The sequence below is a fragment of the Juglans regia genome, chromosome 1, assembly GCF_001411555.2.
Source record: "Juglans regia cultivar Chandler chromosome 1, Walnut 2.0, whole genome shotgun sequence".
NCBI lineage: Eukaryota > Viridiplantae > Streptophyta > Magnoliopsida > Fagales > Juglandaceae > Juglans > Juglans regia.
Genome location: NC_049901.1, coordinates 19391435 through 19412436, shown reverse-complemented (window position 1 = coordinate 19412436; position 21002 = coordinate 19391435). Strand labels below are relative to the sequence as shown.

Here is a 21002-nt window from a genome sequence, read left to right as displayed (position 1 = left end):
CTGTCCAAGTTTTGACCTGGGTTTGAAACCCAGGTTCTGGTCCGGTTATACCAGGATTCCCAAGCCTAAACCCGGATGATTCAAGTGTATAGCTCATTTAATTAGATAAATATAATTTATAAATCTTTAATAAGCATCTTTTTATCATTTTTTTTATATGACAATCATTCGATGCTTCATCACATAAAGAGACGAAAAAATATCAACAAAATATTTTAATATTATTTTTTGTTTAATTATCCATCACAAGGCATGTCTGCACAAGTTTATAAGCACATATATATATATATATATATATATATATTTTATAACAACGGATTTCATTCCATTCATTGAAAGAGAACATACAAATTTGACTTCAAACAACAAGTCAATTACAAACGTTAGTAGAATCCCAGTACACTATTGTGACTGACATGGTCTAGTCCAAACGGCTTATCTCTAAAGACCGAAGTCTAAGAGATAGCACAACTCTGTTCCTGACAGAGTTTGCAGTAACTAAACATAAAACTCCATACCCAACTGGACGGGGTATGGAGAAACCAAACCCCAACATCACCGAATAAGTGTCCAAAGGGACAAATATTTTTGGATTTTTTGTTTTCTTGAAAATAAAGACAATGCATAAATAAATTACATTAAAAAACACTGTAAAAAGAGAAAAACAGTGCACAAAAATGCCTCAGAAGGGAAAACCGACGGTCGGTCTTGGAAGATCCAAAGTCGCCGGTTCGGGAGTAGCCGCGCGTTGCAACGGCAAAGAGCTCCTTGGTGGCGCGTGAGGGACACGCGTCGACGAGCTCCAGAATTTTCACCCCGCACGTGCAGGCTACGCTCCACTGCGGTTGGGGCCGTGTTCAGTGGACGTGTAGATCAGCGGCTGGGGAACCTCCTGGTGGGGCGCGTGTTGGCTATAGGGACCCGAAAGATCACGAACGGCGATTCTCCCTTTATTTAGCCTGGAAAAACAAAAAACAAAAGCAAATATACAAAAGAAACCAGAAAGGGGGAGGGAAAGAGTGAGGGGGGAAGGAGCCGAAGCTCCCACCCCCTCTAGCTGGTCCGAAAGTAGCGGGAGGTCAGGAAGTTGCGGGAGGTTTCAGAAGTTGCGCATATATGGTATATAACAGTCACACTGAAGAGCACAAACACCGTTTATAAGCACATATATACACACGGATATACAACACCATGAGACATTAATTATAGACAATGTCTCTTTATCAGATTGTGATAGGGATATGTAAAATACATTTGTGCTACAGTACTAAACCAAATGCAGACCGACACATTCATCGGTGCATATTTTTTCCTTTTAATTTTTGTATCTGTTTTTTTTTTACCTTTATTTATCTATTTTTTCTTCTTTCTTTGTCTCCTTCAAGGACGCTCTAGGTTTAATGGTCACTTACGCAATTAGAAAACTCAAGTTCTGAGCAGCAATCGAAGCGATCTTTGAACCCAAGAGTGTAAATAGGAAGTTCAGAGGATATGCCGCTTGAAACAGATAATGCAGTCAGTTAGAGTAAGTTAGATTGCGTTCAATTCAGATAACTCATGCAGTAGATAGTTAGTGTAATTAGTTGCTGTCGTTTAGTCCCCCGATAGAGCCTTAGGAGATAACGGTACGAGCAATGTTTGGTATAATTATTGGTTGAATAAATGTTACGTATTTTTTTTTAAAATAAAATGGAGTCTATTATTATTTTTTTAAAAAAAATGCGTGGAATTGTCCATTATATAATTATAAATATTATTTCTATTTATTTAATAAAAGTTAGGAAAGTCCAAGTAGGTTTTTGGATAGGAATTTTTTTATTATTGGGGATATGATTATTAAATGAAAAGTGATTGATTAAAATTTTTAAAAAAAATTTGATTAATTATTTTAAAGAAATATAAATAAAGTGTAAGTATACTAAATAAAATAATTTTATTTAAAAATATTTATCTCACGCAATTTAATTTAGAAAATAAATTTATTTATTTTGTTTAGAGTGAAATGGAAGGGGCTTGGGATCTACAAATACGATACTATTTCTCGCTTTTCATATCCTCTTCAGCGCGCGCGCTCTCCACTCTTCACTCTTCACTCTATCTCTCTCTTTCTCTCTGCCTCAGGTATTTTCTACACAATCTTTCCTTTCCATTCACTTTCGCTGATTATTTCTTTCATCTATTAGTACCCTATGAGGTTGATAGTAACTTGATTTCTACTATTCTTGTTTCCTGGCTCCACACTATCTTTTCTTTTCTTCAGACTTATGTCATTGAAAATCAATGCTATGTGGGTGGTAGGGTTTCTTTCAGTTAAATTCAGTTTCTGCAATGATCTTTTTTCTGGCACCGTTAATTTCTTTGATTTTAGATTCATGGCATTCACATTGGCACATATTTGTGTACTTCTTTTTCTATTCTTTTTTTTGCGTAATTGTCGAATGTAAAACGAATATGTAAAAAGGGAGCTAAAGGCTTGTGTGTGGCTGTGTTATTGTGGTGTGGTACTCTATGGTTTGAGTCAAATTAGGTCAGCAAAATATCTTTTGTTGTGAAAAATTGTCTTGGTTTAATCAGAGAGAGATATGGGCTAGTATACATGCGAGAGTGCATGTGTTATGCGTGATCGCTCTATGGGATGCTTCTTGTTGAAGTTTTACTTCTCGTTTTTTAATGTGGATCAGTGGATAGGATGTTGCATGATTAAACAATGGAAAATTTGATAAAAGGAATGATTTGTTAACCATCGAAAGATTATATTGTAGAAACATTGTGCAGCTCATTCTACAAACTGGGAGTTTCTGTTTACTTCCTTACACGCTTTCTGGTTTAGACATTAAACTTTGACATATATAATTGTCTGCAGGATATATGGGACAATACAAGTCTCTGCTGCCTTTTTTATTTATTTATTTTTTTTTTTTGTCCTTTCGTTTTCTTTAACCTTGAACCAATTTGGTCTTTCTTGCTGGACTTGATGTTCCTTTGATATGAACCAAATGCTATTCTCCATTTATCTTTCCAGTACAATTGTTTCTTCAGGTTACCTATGCTGAAGTTAGTCACCAACGCTTCTTGAAAATTCTTGCCTAGATAAATGTCCTGGATATAACTCTTTCAGGGGCATTAATTCAACATATCGAGCAGAAAAAAGTATAGGGGAGGCAGTGGTTCTGGCTCTTCATGCTCTCTACAAGGTTCTGTTCTGGGTGAAATAAAGATGTCAGAGATTTTGGAGCAGCTGGGACATATAGATTTACCGAATGTCAAGTGTACAAAAAAGTATAGATCTGATGAAGCCATGCATTTTCCCGGTCATGACGGCCCCTCTTGTTCTTTAAATGAGAACCCCGCCACCATTAATAGTGTGGTGGATATAGTTGCTACAATTTCTAACAAGAAGAAGAAGAAGAAGAAGAAGAGAAAGAAAGGCAAGTCAACTAAAAGTTCCACTGATATAACACTTGATGGCACAGGATTAAGAAAATGCGATTTAGACACTGAAGTTGGTTCTTTTCAGTTATCCAGGGAGGGGATGAACAATCCCTCATCTAAGTATGACGCAGACTTGAAGAAGGATCCTCCATCTGCTGGTGTTAGTCTTCAATTGCCACCATGTACATCTGAATTTTGTGAAAATCAGAATGCTCACAATGGCAAGAAACTCCCTCAATGTTCCAAGATCAGAAATTCTAATCTCACCGACAATTACTTACCAGATGCTATGCAGAATCATAATGATTGTGAATCCAACAACCGCTGTGAGGGCTCAAAAATCAGCAGGCAAGAGCCTGAAGAACTAAGCAACAACTGTTTTTCAGAGCATCTTGAGAACCAGTCTCCCAGACATTTATCTCGATGCAATACTTATGAGATAATGAATTCCATGTCGTGTAAGGCCAAAAATTGTATTGGTGACAACCATGGAGATACCAATATCTGTGAACTGTGTCACAGTGCCTGGAATGTTCATGGTATCACTCCATGTAATGATTTTAAATCTAACAATTTGACATCTCAGTGCGATGTTGTACCCAAAACTAACAGTCATTTCCCTATCCAGGTTGGGAGGGGAAATAGCTGCTTAGTCCAGCAGAAGAATCAGAACAATGCAAAGGGTGCACAACCCAACTGGAAAAGAAGATCAAGTTTTTGTTATGTAGAGAGGGATGTTTGTCTGCTAGAGAAGAATCTTTGGGTCAAGCATAATTCATTTTCAAGTAGAGGACTGTTACCCAGACCCTTAATTTCACCTCCAGGCTACAAGAAATCTGCACATGGAATTAAAATGATGGTCAACAAAGAGTCATTAATGCATGCGAATATGCCGCCATTGGTTGAATCTCCACAATGGGCTTCTCAGCAGAAGTTGAACAGGGTATTTTATAAACATGTTTCACAGTTAAGTCAACCAAGTACTATGGAAATTGACTGTGGGAAATCAAAATCATACAATTCATTCAATCATGAGAACAACTACAGTATAAAGGAAGGACTGGGAAGCTATGGTGGCAACTTCTTTAGGCTTCATGATAAGTCAGTTCTCTTTCAAAAAGAATCATCACAGGTTTGTTATGAATTGTATCAGTACAAAAATGGGAATTCTGCACAAAGAGCCAGTTACAATAGTCAGTACACTGCAGGTTATGGTTCCTACTATTTAAATTCATCTCCTGCATTTTCCCCTCTCATAAGGCGAAATGCACCTCCCTCAACAGATTTGATAATGCCAGGTCAATGTGAGCTAAATGGGTTCCAGCCACACAATTGCATGAAGGCTCCAAGGATGGAAGGTGTGTCAAGTAGGTCTTTTCGTGCACCTATAGACAGAAAAATGTGCCCAAACTTGAAATTTCATAATGGACCTAAACATAGCCCAAGTGTAAAGAAGTGGATTCCCGTTGGTACAAAGACGTCCAAGCTTCTGAAACAAACTAGTTCTGCTGGTGAATCCTGCATTGCAGAAAATTCCAGTGCCAAAGTAGATAGTCAGGAAGTTGTAACTGTAAGTGCTAAAGATCACCAAAAAAATTATAAAAAACCCAACTTCAATCCCAAGTTCTTAATAGGCTCACATATATCTGCAGAAGCTTTTAAGGCAGCTTACCAAATGCAACTTGAATCGGAGGTCATTCACCTTGTTATGGGCTATCCACTTGCAGAATTTGAAAGGCTGGTCCATTCTGCTGCTCCAGTAATCACTTCTTCATTTGTATATGAAAAATGTGCCATTTGCACAGATAATCAGCTGTCCCATTGTTTCCTCTGCAAGCACCAGATACCTAATGTATCACTACGTGCTGTTTGGAACTGGTATGAGAAGCCGGGGAATTATGGGTTGGAAGTCAAGGCAGAAGATTCTCGGAATCTAAAGGGGTTGGATATTGATTCTATGTCCTTCCATGCTCATTTTGTTCCTTTCCTTTCAGCCGTCCAGTTGTTTGGCTTCCCTCGTCCCCCCAAGCATTCTGTTAAAAATAGAGAGCATGCCAACCTTGAAATGCAGGGCAAAGGAGAACTTGAATCTCACTCATCTTTTCCCGCAACATCGTTTGTCAGACAATATCCAGAAGATTTTGAGGTTCAGGGGAATGAGGAAGATGGTATAGAACCAGTGGCTAATTGTGACTCAGTTGAGGAACCTGTCAGTTCATTGAAGTTTTCCCTATGCAATGAAAGTGATAGTTTGAGTTTAGATTGTTTGCCTACCTTCTTGGATACCGAGCTCTTATTTGAATTTTTCGAATCTGAGCAGCCACAGAATCGAAAGCCTCTTTATGATAAGTATGTGATTGCCAGTATTTTTTCCTCTTTTATCTTTTTCTACATCAAATATTGTATTGCTCTTGCAGCTGCCACTCAGCTGGAAAATGATGTTACTTGTTTAATCCTTTGGTGGGTGTAAATTAGTAGTCAATGTGTGTGTTCTCTTATAGGAGGCTTTTTCTGCAATCTAGTTATTGACTTCAGAAATTATGCAAGAATATTTTCTGAAGATTCGTGATGCTGTCATGGGTTAATTCTGCATTAAGTGAAAATTTCATAATTATTGCAGAATTGTAGAGCTCATTGGCACTGGATCTTCTAATAATCAAATATATGGTGACCCATCAAAGCTAGAACTTATGAAGCTGCACGAACTACATCCTGCATCTTGGTGAGAACCAAAGTAATTCTATAATCTTAAATACAGTTTTTTTTTTCTTCGGAGAGTATCTTTGCTTATTTCAAAACTTAATGATTTTTAGGTTTTCAGTGGCCTGGTATCCAATATATCGAATTCCAGAAGGGAACTTCCGTGCATCATTTTTGACTTTCCATTCACTAGGGCATCTGGTCCACAAACTCCTTTGGAGTGATTCTCTGAATAAAGACGTATTCTGCATTGTCTCCCCCGTGTTAGGATTGCAAAGCTACAATGCACAGGTAAAGAATTGACATTTATTTTACATGCCAGAATGTTCCACTGGGTTAACTTTCTTGGTTTATGACTTAAATGATAGAAAGGGATGAGAATTTGGTGTTAATAATTAGAGTATATCAACTAGTAGATATGGTAATTTCTCCAAAACCTTTTTGTTGGGATTCAGCTTTTATTCTTTGGAAGATTTTATGTTAGTAGGTGTTGGTGAAGATGATTCTTACAGTGTTTATTGACTAGAATTTATGGAGAAATAACTAGTTGACAAGATTGATGCTCAAACTTCTACTGGGTTTTTTTTTTTATTCTTGACTATGAGTCACAGGAGAAAGCATTTGACTTTTCTTCAGCTCATTTTATGTTTATGGGCATGATAGGGTACATGATAATTGAAAAAAGGGTACTCGATAAGTGAACATGGCCAATGGGCTTGGTTCCATGCAAAGAGAGGTGGGTACAATAATGTGACATAGTAAAAAGCTAAGAGCAATGCTACACAACCTCCCCAACCTCCACACACCACATTTTTTTAAATTTTAATATTTTTTAATATTTAAAAAAAAAATTAGTTTATTTTTTTTAAAATAATTTAATTTTTCTATTCATTATTCATATATTAAATATTTAATAAAAGAAAAAAATAATAAAAATTAAAAAATATGTGGTGTGTGGAGGTTGTGTGAATAGTAGGAGATTGTGTAGATTTTTTCAAAAGGTAATGAGAACTTTAAAGGCTATGTGGAAGCTTTTCCAGGCTAATTATATTTTATTCATTCTGTTCACATCAAAATTAGTGGTCTGTTTCATTTTTGCATGAAGCCACACAGTTGCGTGACTTGTAGGATAGGTTTAAACATGGATGTTTGTGATCTCTGTGAAATTATTTTTTAGATGAATCAACTGAAAAAGGAAATTTTATATACATAGTTTCTAGCTTTAAATTACTTTCTCGTGCTTTGAGAGTGAAAAGATTGACTTTTCCAGGGTGGGATTTTCATGTTAGTCATGCAGAATGCAGGTGGAATATTTCACTCTTTTAAATCTAGGAAGCAAAGGTTTTTGTTAATAATGCCATTGACGAAATAACCAGAACTATAAGAATGAATCTGACTGCTAGCCCTTCTGTTAGTTTTGGCATTAATATTGCTTTGCTTCTTTTTTTTTTCTAATTTTGTGGCTGTTTTTTATCTTTCTTTCCATTGCCTTATTTGGTTTATGTTTCTTCCCTATTTATAATGTTATCAACTTATATAGGAATGGAATTACGCAGGATATCATGGTCCATGAGCAGTAAGTAATGGATTATAGTCATTAGGCTTCCTCCCTTTTGTAAGCAGACAAGTAGAAAATTCATTGCCTAATAACTTTGGCTACATAGCATATTGGTGAAGGTCTATAGAAACAATCTTACACCATGGCAATGGTCTTATCATGCCCAAAATTTACAGCAATTCCATTTGCACGCAACTCCCATATCACCTCCCATGATCAATAAGCAATGGATTATACACTCCTCAGTATTCTTCCTCCCTTTTTCAAGCAGACAAGTGGAACATTCATTACCTAATAACCTAGGCCACATAGCATAATAGTGAAGGTCCATAGAAACAATCTTACACCATGGCAATGGTCTTGTCATGCCCAAAATTTCAAGCGAAAGAAAGTGACTGTTTCACTTTCCAGTGATGATTTCTTGATAAATAATTCCTAAATCTCAATCAGAAACACTCTTTCTTCGAACTTTCATTGCCTAGGAACTGCGTTGCCAAAGAATGAAGTGAATGTGTCATGCTGCTCAGTGGACCAGCAGCTTTGTTCTGGACACGGAAAAGTATTGAGAACAAAATTGAATTATCTAAGTATGTATTGCACCTTTTATTGGCCTATAATGGCCCTGCTGGCTTTCCCAAAACCCTACTATGGCCTGCCGTCATAAACTAATTTGGTGCTGGGGCTCTTGTCCTGCATCAAGATTATTGATGGTTGGGTTCTGGGTTCATGTGACAACGGAAAGAAGTTGTTTTAACTATGACTATTCAAAACTTGGGATCCGAATCTAACCAACTTCATTAATTGGTATGCCATCATAATTGGCATATGTATGTATTTTACTTATTGTGCTGAGACCCATTTTTATTCTGTATCTGCTTTAAAGTCTGTCATATTTTCCTCTTTCATCTAGGTTCTTTTGTTGTCAGCATTTAACGTTTGTATATAGAAGTTGGTAGCTTCACTCAGTTGATCATATCTGACAAAAATATTTTGCGCTCCCGTGAAGAATGTAAATTTTTTAGTGCTTGTCTTCACAACTAGTAGAGGCGCTTATTTTGTTTCTTTCAGCAAAATGCTATGCTTGTAAATGGTGTCTTATATGCCTGACAAGCTTTTATTTTCAGGGTGAATGCTGGTTCAATCGAAAAATACCAGTTGAAACTTCTTTGAAAGAATCAACACCTTTCAATGGTTCTGAAATCCTTAAAGAAAGACTCAAAAAACTAGAGGAAAATGCACTACTTTTTTCCAGAGGGTGTGTTTACAAAAATAATGTAATGTCATTCAATCGGCAGCCAGATTATGAGTTCTTTCTTTCCCGGAAAAGTTAAGTTGGTTTTTTCTTATGCCATATCTTCCAATGAGGACATTTTTCTTACCATTACTGTTTAAGAATTGGGTTTACTTACACTGGCGATATATTTGTAAAGTGGATAGGAAAAAGATGAGATACTACTGTTTGGGCGGCCTAACCATTGTATGTTAGTTTTTGTTGGCAATGTAAAACTTTTAAGAGTTGAAAAGCTGAAGCCTTGTTCGATTCAATTTTGTATAGCCAGATGACATCATCCTCAGCTGTTGATTTTCACATTATAGTTCCGTTTCTGAATTTTGATGTAAATAAACGATACTATTGACAAATCCTTGGTAGAGATCTATGTTTGTTCACCCCTTTACCATTCTCCCGGGGCCATGTTTTTTTTTTTTCTTTATAAATGAAAACAAGAGAACATAGTAAATCGTCAAAAAACTGTTCTAGTAATTATGGGTGGAGACAGAAATTTTTAGTCGAGGATTCTATGGATGTTGCAGATATAAGAACAGAGCTGAAAATTAATTTTTCTTTTGCCGCATCAAAAAATAATTAAAATTAATTTTTCTTTGTCCTGGACAAGTTAAAGACTGTGAAAATGGACTAGGTGACTAGGGGAGAGAGTACTTGAATCAAAATGCCACTTTATAGCGTGTTTGGCTGCATCGTTAATTAGAAATAACTACAATTTGAGTGGCAAGTTAGCATTTATAGTCAGTTTTATTCTCATAGAGTTTCCTGCTGTTGTTAAATAAGCTTAAACTTGTTCAAGAAATAAATCAACTTTGTAAACATTAAATAATTAGGTAATCAGCTCAGACTCGACTCACATTCGAATAAAAATTAAATGAACAGAGTTTGATCACCTATTGTTCATTCAAGATTAGTTTGATTATATAAAATTAAACTATTTCATCTCATATCATCTCATATAATCATTATAACTTTTTTAAATTCTCACAAAATATAATAAACAATTAAAATTTTTTAAATTACAAAATAAAAATAATTTTAAAAATTATATTATAATAATATTTTATTCAACTTTTAATAAAATATTTTATTTCATCTCATCTAAACTGTGTAACCAAACGAGAGCTCAAACTCGACTTATTTACATCTCTAAATAAACATAATAAAATAAAAATCGCCAATAACTACCGTAGAAGTCATAGGCAATCACCTTCTTTGAGATTTTAAAGCAAACCTGAAACCGTTCATTTTTTTATTTTTTTCTTTTCTAAAGCGGAGGGATGGTTCCATTGAATATACAAACGTCCTAGTACAAAAATAAAATAAGAACTTGCATTCTTACCCAAACACATCAGAGCTCAAACGTTCTCACTCAACTGCTCTTCGGGTCTCCAAACTTGTTGCTGGCCGTCACTCTTCGACTGGGAGGAAGCAGCTGAGGTGTTGCTTCGTGCCTGTGAACTTTGGTTCGAGGATGACTCGGTGAAGAAAATTATGTTCTCCCGGTTGTCATCAAACACTTGAAGAGATCTTGGAATTGGGGCCGGATTCACTTCTAAAACTCCCTCCAGAATTTGAACTACCTGACTCATTGGTGGCCTATTAGCTTCGTCATCTTGGATGCACCAACAAGCAATTCTGCAAATTCTTGTGAGCTCTTCTACATCAGCCTTTTCCTCCAACCTGGGGTCTAAAAGGCCAAGGACATCGCCCCCTTCCTTCATAATGCTTGTAGCCCTAGTTGGGAAGAATCTAGTTTTGCCATCTGCAGATGGCTCAGAGTTTCTCCTTCCTGAGACAAATTCGAAAAGCATCATTCCGTAGCTGTAAACATCAGCCTTGGCCGTAATGGCCACCCCTGAAATCCACTCCGGAGCAAGATAACCTCTTGTGCCTCTCATGGTTGTCAGGACTCGGCTGAACTCCCTCCCCACAAGTTTTGCCAGGCCAAAGTCTGCAACTTTTGGACAAAACTCCGCATCTAGAAGAATATTTTCGGGTTTTATGTCACAGTGTATGATGCACTCTCTGCATTTCTCGTGCAGATAAACTAACCCTCTCGCTGTTCCCAGAGCAATCTGGTATCTTGTTTTCCAGTCCAAAACCTGAGTGGGATTCTTTTCGTGGAAAAGTTGAGATTCTAAAGAGCCATTCGGCATGTAATCATACACCAACAACTTTCTAGAACCATCCGAGCAGAATCCACGAAGCCGAACCAGATTTACATGTTGGATTGTCCCAATTGTGCTGACTTCTGTGCGGAATTGCTTCTCTCCTTGGCTGATGCTTTCAAGTTTCTTGACTGCTATGGCTGTTGAATCAGGTAACGTCCCTTTGAAAACAGAACCAAAACCTCCTCCCCCTAACTTGTCCGAGAAATTTTTGGTCGCGTTTTGCAAGTCCCTGTACTCAAATGCCATCAACGAACCCTCTACTGATTTTGCTGTTCCAACAGCTCTCTTCCTTCGCCTAAGGATTACAAACACAATAAGGCCGAGTAAAAGTGCTACCCCTGCAACTGAACCCACAACAGCACCAACAACTCCCTTATTATTTTTGTGGTTTGAAAACTCTGAAGCTGCCAGTCTGAGATATAGAGTTCTTGCACCAATCTGATCTTCTGTGAGTTGGTTCAGATTGAAGAGCTCCCCAATCCAGATTGAACAATTATTGGCGTCATAAGAATAAGCAGTGCAAGAGCAGTTATTGAAACAGGATGATTCACATTCTGCAGCAGTTCCAACCCCAAAAAATTGTGCTTGTACAGGCAAATTCATGTTGGGCATTGTCAAGAACTTGTCCTTCTGCCCATTAGCAGGACTGGTATTCTCACACTGTAAGGGGGTTTTCCTCACGCAACCACCAGAATAATCCGACAAATACCAGTCCTTGGGCGATTTGTAATCAAACCCTTTCAAACACTTGCAAAAAGGCTGGGATATCTGATCGCAGCTGCCGAAGGCCCCGCAAAATGCATAAACCTCGCATTGCGTTTTCGGTTGTGTCCAAAACAAAAACCACTCATTGGTATAATTTGACCATGTGGATTGCTTTATCTGCCCAGAAACATCCATTACGAATCGAGATAGGATGGAAGGATTGTAAACAGAATAGGTGAAATAACTCTGATTCTTGTCGTTAATATAACTGAAGTTGTAGATATAATTGGTCCTCATTTCAGGAACTAAGCTAAAAATTTTCCCATCCCAAGGTCCACTAGTCCAGTACTGGATGGATCTATTCCAGCGAATAATATATGAACTGATGTTTGCGTCGAGCTCAAGAGAGAAGAGTCCTGGTGCAGGATCCTCAGAATTCTTCCATGATATGAGACGTTGGTTTTCATTTGTAATTTTGTTCAATCCAATCTTACCACCAGGAAGCCATGTATGAGTTGGGTGATCAAAACTTTGCCATAAAGGTTCTAATAAATTAGAAGGCCCATCTCTAAGAACAAGATTTCCTTCATCTCGAAGAACAGCTGCTACAGCACTTGAAGTGGTGGAGCTCAAATTTGTGGACCAGACTGGGATTTGGGATTCATTGAAGAGAACCAAATTACCATCTGAGATTCTTAATACAGAAGAACTTTTATCAGAGACCGGTTTGTCTCTGTTTGCCACCCAAACAATCGTTTGGGTAGAGACTTTAACTTCGCTATACCAAATGCCTATATAGTATTTCGAGCCCGAAGAGTTACCTGGTGTGAAGAAACCCAGCACGAAGGACCCACCAGCAGAGACAATGGTTTGGTCCCCAGAGAGTGGTTGGTTTGCAGATATGGTGTCAGCGCCAAGTGAGAGATAGTTGTTGACAGATAAGGAGAAGAACAGTAGAGAAAACATGAGCCCTGGATTTCTCTTCGCATCCATGGTTGCAAAGAACTTTTCCAGAGAAGCTAGATAATTTAAGGAACCAAGAACTTTTACCGAGAGAGAAGAAGAAAAGAAGTTGGGTTAGTTTGCTTTGCTCAGATGGACACCAGGGCTTGACACGGGAAGTTAAATTGCAGCCGTTCCCCCTTTGTTCGTTGTAAAGTCAACCGACCTTTTTGAACTGACCATTATAACCTTAGGCCCGTATACTTTGTTTTCATGGTTGTGTAAATACATGAACCCATCCATTACATATCTCTCTTCCTATAATAACGGCAACCAAAGTTTATAACCAAGATAACATAACGCTGATTAACGTATAACAAGGACATTTAGATAATTTAGGGCAGGTTTGGAATAGATTAGGACCCCACAAGATCAAGGGCAGCCGAGTCGAGTCATCCTCGTGCCCAGCATTGTGCGAAAGAAAAGTCAAAGAGAAAATGCTTTCAAATTTCACACGAAGGAAACTTTGGAAAAATGTATCAATTTATGGACTTAGTATATAGATTAATTATATGAGATAGTCCTTCCCACTGCCCATTTTTCTATATATAAAAATGGCCTCTAACAAGGATTCAGATGTGAACATTTGTTAGTGGGTGGTATCACTTTTTCCACCCCACGAGTTAAAAATAAAATAAAAAAATAAAAAAAAAGGTCGTTTTCTCCTTCAAAATGGCTCTATTGGTAGGCCCAAATCGAGTCGACGTAAATTTTTTTAATGAAAAAATTTAATTGTAAGCGATTCTGTATACTAATACATATATTCATTCAATATGATTGGTCAGAAAGTAGATTTTATTAAAAATAATATTAATTTAAATTTAAAATATGAAGACAATAATATTAATACATAGATTTATATGCAAACTTACTTGTACATAAAAAAATAAAAAAAAAATAAAAAATAAAAAATAAAAAAACTCTTTTCTAATTTGATTTACGAGTAAATTACGGTTCATGTTTCCTAAATGAGAAGGACAAAGAAATATGTGTACGCCGTGCTAGAAAAAAAAAGATGGGCAACACACGTTAAAAAAGAAAAGTAATCGGGGGCGGGGCAATCAAACTTGAGCCGTAAATTGGGATTTGGGTTCAAACCAAACTTGAGACTTGAAGAAAAGAAAGTCAAAGCTACAGAGAGGATATTTTCATTAATCGTGTGTTGGAAGGTTCTTTCTTGACCACGTGACTTGCGATCTCATCTACCCATCAAAATAGCCCACCAGCTTTGCTTTATTTTCTGTCCACAACTTGTACCTCTAGAAATTTCAACTTCACGGTGTTGGAAGATGACCCATTTCATCTCTAAATTCAAACAAGATCTAAAGAATTGAACTACAAACAACTTGATGATAATCAAAGAAAAGTTTGGATTCAAAACTCACCTCAACTCATTTTAATTCATCTTATCTTATTATTGTAACTTTTTCAAATTTTTACACAATATAATAAACAATTCAACTTTTTCAAATCTTAAAACAGCTTTTCCAAATTTTCACACTAAATATAATAAATAATTCAACTTTTATTATACTATTTACAAATCATCTCAACTCATCTCTGAATTTAAACCTCTCCTTAAGACTCCCAAGACCTTTTAAGTCATGTTATACAAAACTAGATCTCCACGACAACATGTCATTTGTCCGTTTGAATAGTAAGAGATATGATTTTTAAATAGTAGTGAGATATTAGTTAAAATTAGATTAGATGAGATAAGGTGAGATAGTTTCATCTCTTCTCTATATCTAAACAAGCTTTACAAACTATATTTATCTCTCTCCCGAATTGTGGAATGTATTTAGATTAAAAATTGTAGAGAATCTTAATTTATTTACAACATGCACATGAGACAATATATACATGCGGTCAACAAACATAAAAGGAACAGTAAAGGCAAAGTTTGTTTGACACTAGTCAAAGTCCCACTCCACGAGTGCATTCCGGAGAAAATTCTGATACCATTTTCTTTGTTGTTTTTCATTGAGACTTGGAAACCTGACTTACCTAAAGTTCAATCTAGTATCATGTGGCCTTGAAAGTTCATTCCACGTTGCTTTGATATGCGCATGCATCGCTAAATGATAAACTAAGCCCAAACATTAATTGATTACACGAAAATATACCTTTCATCTTCTGATTAACATACATTTTGTAACATATATGCCACCATAAAATATTAAATTGACACACTGTGACATCTAATTATCATGGACTTGTTAATGAATTTCGTTGTAAGATTGATAAAAAAAAAAAAGATGTAAAAGTACACGATGTGGCGTAATTTGACCGGTCAAATCATGATGGATGGATGTATATTGTAACTTTTATACACTTGAAAAAACAGTGTGTTAATTTTGACCGTGTAAAACTTGATGAAAGGATTCTATTTCTACGTACGCTACTTTTAGATAAGACTGTCCAGTTTATTGTAATGATCTGATTATTAAGTGTAATCTAAGGAATATTAAAATATCTCATTTTAAAACAAATAATGATGATATTTATTTTTAATTGCTATATTGGAATGATTGTTAAATATCATTTCGTTCAAAAAATTTATGATATATATAGTAGGCCATCATTGGTCTTCTCAAGCAAGCTTACTTCACATTATATGCTGTCGTACGTGTTTTACAATTCACGTGATTATCACTATATATGGAGTAAAGCTGCCTGAGAAGCGGACGCACGCCACTTCATTGTCTTTGATAAATCAAGCTCGAATGATCTTCACCATGCCATTCGTATTGGCTTGGGTTTTCCTCCTAACGTGGCTCTACAGCCATCACTGGGAGCTCCTGTTGAAAGCTCTCGTTAGTGTATTTTATAATTTTTTTTACTTTTTTTTATATACATTTTTTTAACACTTTAAAATTTAAAAAAAAAACACAATATTATTAAAAACACTTCTTAATCACTAAGTAAAAAAATAAAAAATCTCAACAGGAGCTCCCAGTAGAAAGAGTAGCATTTTCCTTTCTTCTTATATGGAAGATGGCCTATGTGAGACCATTAAGCCCACATGGAGAGATGGTTTAGACCTAGATTAATTATGTTTTAAACCTAAGTGTTGTTGTTATTAGAAGATGAGAGAGGTGAGAAAAATATGTGAGTGATATTGGGAGAGAAATAGATAGTAGCCAAAATAGAGGAGCTCGTCCAACTTCAGTCATACGCTTTGATTGGAGTCGTTTGTGGTTTGATTGACATGAAATTTTGTAGGTACGTTCACAACAAGGCTCTACAATCTGAACGGTAGAAATCAGGTTTGGAGAAGTATTTCCAGTGTCGAGGGCTGTGAACGGTAACACGTTTTGGTGAGATCTCTTCTAATCACACTGTTTGGTTGCCAAATACTTATTTCTTGAGATTATTATTGATTGTATCCCTCTAGTTCTATCTAGAAAGAAAAATTGTATGCCCATTATTTATTGATAGTGGAAATTTGGGTGGGCTATGGTCCCGTGATTTTTCCTCCAACACCAGAGAGGTTTTCCACGTAAAAATTGATTGTCTCTATTTGTGTAATTTTAGTTTATATTGTGCTATATTTAATTGCTTCCTAATAGGTTCACACAAAATGAGAGGAAATTATTTCCGTTGTTTAGTGATTGATTTAGTTATTCCAAATTGATAATTGATTTCTCTCAACAATTTGAACTCTTCATACCATCTTACTACTTCTCGTAGAATTTAATGTCTTCTCAATCTTAAAAAATTGAAATGGTTGAATGGTTTTCAGTGGTCCAAGTTTTATGCATGTAGACATCTAAATCAAAGAAATCACTTGATAGAATTTGTTCTCTTTAGAAACACCCAAGAACAATTAGGTATCAAGTATATAAGAACTCTAAACCACAGAATTTATAAGAATCATGGTTTCTATTTATAATAAACCATAAACATCAGGTTAGTATTTAAAGTTCTGACTGCATAGCCTAGCTCTCAAAAAGCCAATTTAACCTAAATCACTTTAGTGTTGTATACGAAGGTGTTATGTGCCTGAAAGTGATGAAGTGTAGGGATGGCCGGGAAGTGATGAAGTGTGGTAGAAGGGTGATGTGATGAAGTGCATAAGAATAAAGAAGGATCGGTAGTTTTATTAGTTAATAAGGATGAATATGGTGTCGTTGCTTTTATTGTACTGGTAATTATGTTAGTTAGTATACGGTGTCATTTTTCCTTTAATGGATTGTAAGTGAAGTAGTCGTTGGTTTCAAGAGATTAAACACAGTCATTTAATCCTTCCTGTGCATGGTCATCTCTCAAATTCAGTATAAAGGCAGCTATGAGTTGGGGGTTGAGGCCAACTCTAGTATTCAAGTGCAATTTCTCTTCTTCTTCTTCTTCTTCTTCTTCTTCTTCTCTCTCTCTCTCTCTCATTACTCTTTCTCTGTCTAGTTCTTGATCATCATTCTGGAGGCTGACTCCCTCGAAGTAGTCATCATTTACAATAGAAGTTCAATTGTAGCAAAAGGGTTCATCACAGTTGGTATCAGCAGTCAGTAGTAATGGTAGAAGGTACAAGATCTTACACACAGATTGTGGATGCAGTTAACCAAGTCAGACAACAACAAGAAAGGTAACAAAGACAGATAGAGGATACGATTTTCATTTTATTTCAACAGTAGGAAGCCGCAAGACTTGAAAGGGAGAATCAAGATAAGAGGTTCTTGGAGCTTTTATAGCAGATATCAAGAATTTCTTGCAACAATTCTTAGGGTAATGGACAGAATGAAAGAAACAATCAGGATAGTCAACGTGGAAGCAGAGATGGTGATAATAATGAAGGAATGGGTAAGTGCACACTGGAGACATGGGTGACAGATCCTTTGCTAAAAGGGTTAAGCTTGACTTTCCAATATTGTTTGATAAGAACCCTGCAACATGGATATATAGGGCAAACTAATATTTTTTGTATCATTAGATTCCTCCTAGCCAAAGAATTTTTTTGGCTTCATTTCATATGGATAAGGAAGCCCTTATTTGGTTTCAAGATGCTAGTGAAGCAAGCACTTTCCATTCTTGGGAAGAATTCACACAAGCTGTTCAAGTGAGATTTGGATCATCAGCTTATGATGATCCAATGGAGGCATTGACACATTTGAAGCAAGTCAATCATGTCACTACTTATAAGGTAGAATTTGAGTTGCTTTCAAATAGAATTATAGAGGTTTTTGGGGAAAAAAAAAAAAAGACAAGTTGTTTTTTAAGTGGCTTGAAGGATGAAGTGAGACTACCAGTGAGGATGCTTAATCTCACTACCTTGAATGATTTCTTTGGGTTGACCAAGATACAAGAACAATATGTGTGGTCGACTAGAAGATCTTGGATCTTGGAGAGGCACTTCTAGTGATCTCGGTGGTCAATCTGCAGGAGGGTCAATACTGGGACACCTAAGGTGTTGCCTAATACTAAACTGCCTTATCAGAAAGTCTCTTAAGCACAAATGCAAGAAATAAGAATAAACGACATTTACTATTTTTGTGAAGATAAGTGGCATCAAGGTCACAAATGCACTAAGCCATAGATTTATTTATTAGAGGGAATGAATATTCTTGATGATGAAATTGCCAAAAATCAAGATAAGGTAGATGATAATGAAGAAGCAATGTAGTTTGGTGATATTGCTTTGATTTCTTTGCAAACTATTGGAGGGACTCCAAATCCAAAGACAATGAGGATTGTGGGGCAGATTAATAAAAAGAGAGTGGTCATTTTAATAGACACTACTAGCACCCATAATTTTGTGGACACTACAGTGGCTGAGAAGTGTGCTTTGGTAGTCAATAAAGATCAGTCCATTCAGGTTCGAGTGGCAAATGGAGTTATTGTTTAGAGTTTGGGCAGAACTACTACTGTAGCAGTACAGATGCAAGGTACAAATTTTATTGCTGATTTCTTCACCCTTAATTTGGGAGGGTGTGATGTGGTTGTGGGAGTGCAATGGTTGTTTGTCACTAGGGCCTATACTTTGGAATTTTGCTGAGTTACACATTCAGTTTTCTTATGGCACATAACTGTGGTTCTGAGCACTCTCATTGAATTAGCTAAAGTTAAATGATATTTTTGATGAATGTAAGAGAAATTTGACTTTTAGCTATTCCATTCAAATAAATCTCTATATTAGAATAACTATTTTTTTATTATATAACAATAAAATAATATAAGATGAATTTGATTTTAATTATTCACATCAAATCTCCACATTAGATTATACATTTATTTATTATATATTAATGAATAACTAATAATTTCAAAAATATTTAATTTTTTTAATTATCAATTTATTTAATTTTATCATATTTTACTATTCTACTTATTATATATTAACTAATAATCATATTCTTATTAAATTAATATATCAATAACTCGAATTAATATATCAATTTCAAAAATATTTTAATTTTTTTAATTATGAAATTATTTTATTTTATCATATTTTACTATTCATAATATTATATATTAATTAGTAATCATATTCTAATTAAATTATGAATTAAAAATAGAAACTAGAAAGACATTGATGGAGACCTTGGGAGAGAGAAACAAATAATATAAAATAGATTTGATGAATAAACAGTATCTTTCAAATTTGGAAATAACTTTAGAAGTTACTTGAAATATAGTTATTCCAATGTAATACATTTTATGGTTCAATAGCTAAATTCTCATTGGATTTAGCTTTTAGCTAATCCAATGAGAGTGCTCTTAAGGGGTTAACATCACCAACTGCTGAGTTGGTTGATAACAAAGAGTTAGCCACTATTTCTAAAGTGGGATCAAAGGGCTTTTGGCTCCAGTTGATGGCTGTGGATCCTACTCACAAACAATTCGTCATGTCTCCTCAGATTGATGAGTTGTTGCAAAAATATAAAGGGTTTTTTTAGAAGCCTAAGGGCCTTCCTCCCCATAGGTCTCGAGACCACCAGATTATTTTAAAAGATGAGTCTATTCCTGTATCTTTGAGGCCATACAGATACCCACATTTTCAAAAAGCATAAATTTAAAACATAGTAGTTGAACTGCTTAAGATTGGAGTTATTAGACCAAGTCAATCTTCATTCTCGTCACCTATGTTGCTAGTCAGAAAGTCAGATGGTTCTTGGAAGATGTGCATGGATTATAAAATGCTCAATGAGGTCACCATTACAGATAAGTACCATATTCCAGTAGTTGATAAACTCTTGGATGAGTTATTTGGCTCAACTATTTTTCAAAACTTGATCTAAGGTCAGGCTATCATCAAATAAGGATGAGGCCTCAAGACATATACAAAACTGCATTTAGAACACATGAAGGACATTATGAGTTCCTTGTTATGTCATTTGGACTCACTAATGCTCCCTTAACTTTTCCAGCTCTCATGAATAATGGATTTAAACCATTCTTGAGAAAATTTGTAATTGTGTTCTTTGATGATATTCTAGTGTATAGCAAGGACCTGGAATCTCATTTGACACATTTAGCTACTATTTTGGGAGTTTTGAAGCAAAATCAGTTATATGCTAAAAAGTCTAAGTGTCATTTTGCATATCAAGAGATTGAGTACTTGGGTCATTTGATTTCCAGGGAGGGCGTGAGAGCTGACCCAAGGAAGTTGGAAGTAATAGTTAATTTTCCAGTTCCAAAAACTCTTAAAGCTTTAAGGGATTTTTTGAGTTTAACTGGTTACTACAGAAAGTTTATTAAACATTATGGCCAGATTACAGGCCCACTAACTTCTTTGTTGAAAAATGATGCTTTTTGTGGAACGAGAAAGCTACCATGGCCTTTAATGAGTTGAAGAAAGCTGTTGTGACTCCTCTTGTGTTAGCATTGCCAGACTTCACTCAAAGTTTGTGATTGAGTGTGATGCATGTGGAGTTGGGGTGGGTGCTATGTTGATGCAGAATCAGAAACCCATAGCCTTTTTAAGCCAAGCTTTAAAAGGGAAGAATTTGACACTCTCTACGTATGAGAAGGAGCTGCTAGCATTGGTTTTGGCCATTAAAAAATGGAGGCCTTACTTGTTAGGATCAGTTTTTATAATAAGAACTGATCATTTGAGTTTGAAATACTTGTTGGAGCAAAAAGTACGTACAACAACTCAACAAAAATGGATTTCAAAACTATTGGGCTATGAGTTTTTCATTGAATATAA

The 21002-nt window shown here is 35.8% G+C and overlaps 2 protein-coding genes across 4 annotated transcripts; one reads left to right on the top strand and one right to left on the bottom strand.

Moving 5' to 3' along the window:
• Positions 1 to 2052: 2052 nt before the first annotated feature.
• LOC108991958 lies at positions 2053 to 9347 on the top strand. 3 transcript variants are annotated; one of them, XM_035684114.1, is made up of 5 exons: positions 2053 to 2121; positions 3119 to 5781; positions 6053 to 6154; positions 6246 to 6423; positions 8815 to 9347. In XM_035684114.1, exons 2-5 carry the CDS (start codon positions 3218 to 3220, stop codon positions 9019 to 9021), a joined length of 3051 nt encoding a protein of 1016 aa, XP_035540007.1. In that variant the 5' UTR covers positions 2053 to 2121; positions 3119 to 3217; the 3' UTR covers positions 9022 to 9347. The 3 variants fall into 3 exon arrangements, with proteins under 3 accessions (XP_035540007.1, XP_018821931.2, XP_018821932.2); XM_018966386.2 differs by having other exon boundaries at positions 2084 to 2121; positions 3040 to 5781; XM_018966387.2 differs by lacking the exon at positions 8815 to 9347 and having other exon boundaries at positions 2084 to 2121; positions 3040 to 5781; positions 6053 to 6166; positions 6246 to 6310.
• Positions 9348 to 10205: 858 nt separating this feature from the next.
• LOC108991986 (G-type lectin S-receptor-like serine/threonine-protein kinase At2g19130) lies at positions 10206 to 12989 on the bottom strand. Its single transcript, XM_018966417.2, has one exon. The coding sequence runs from the start codon at positions 12845 to 12847 to the stop codon at positions 10334 to 10336; it is 2514 nt and encodes an 837-aa protein (XP_018821962.2). The 5' UTR covers positions 12848 to 12989; the 3' UTR covers positions 10206 to 10333.
• Positions 12990 to 21002: the final 8013 nt, after the last annotated feature.

Bases quoted from the DNA above. Each gene is read 5' to 3' on its own strand.
- LOC108991958 (XM_035684114.1), top strand. From the start codon at position 3,218: ATGTCAGAGATTTTGGAGCAGCTGGGACATATAGATTTACCGAATGTC. The intron at 6,155-6,245 runs GTGAGAACCAAA...AATGATTTTTAG, and splicing joins GAACTACATCCTGCATCTTG to GTTTTCAGTGGCCTGGTATC. The intron at 6,424-8,814 runs GTAAAGAATTGA...TTTTATTTTCAG, and splicing joins TGCAAAGCTACAATGCACAG to GGTGAATGCTGGTTCAATCG.
- LOC108991986 (XM_018966417.2), bottom strand. From the start codon at position 12,847: ATGGATGCGAAGAGAAATCCAGGGCTCATGTTTTCTCTACTGTTCTTC.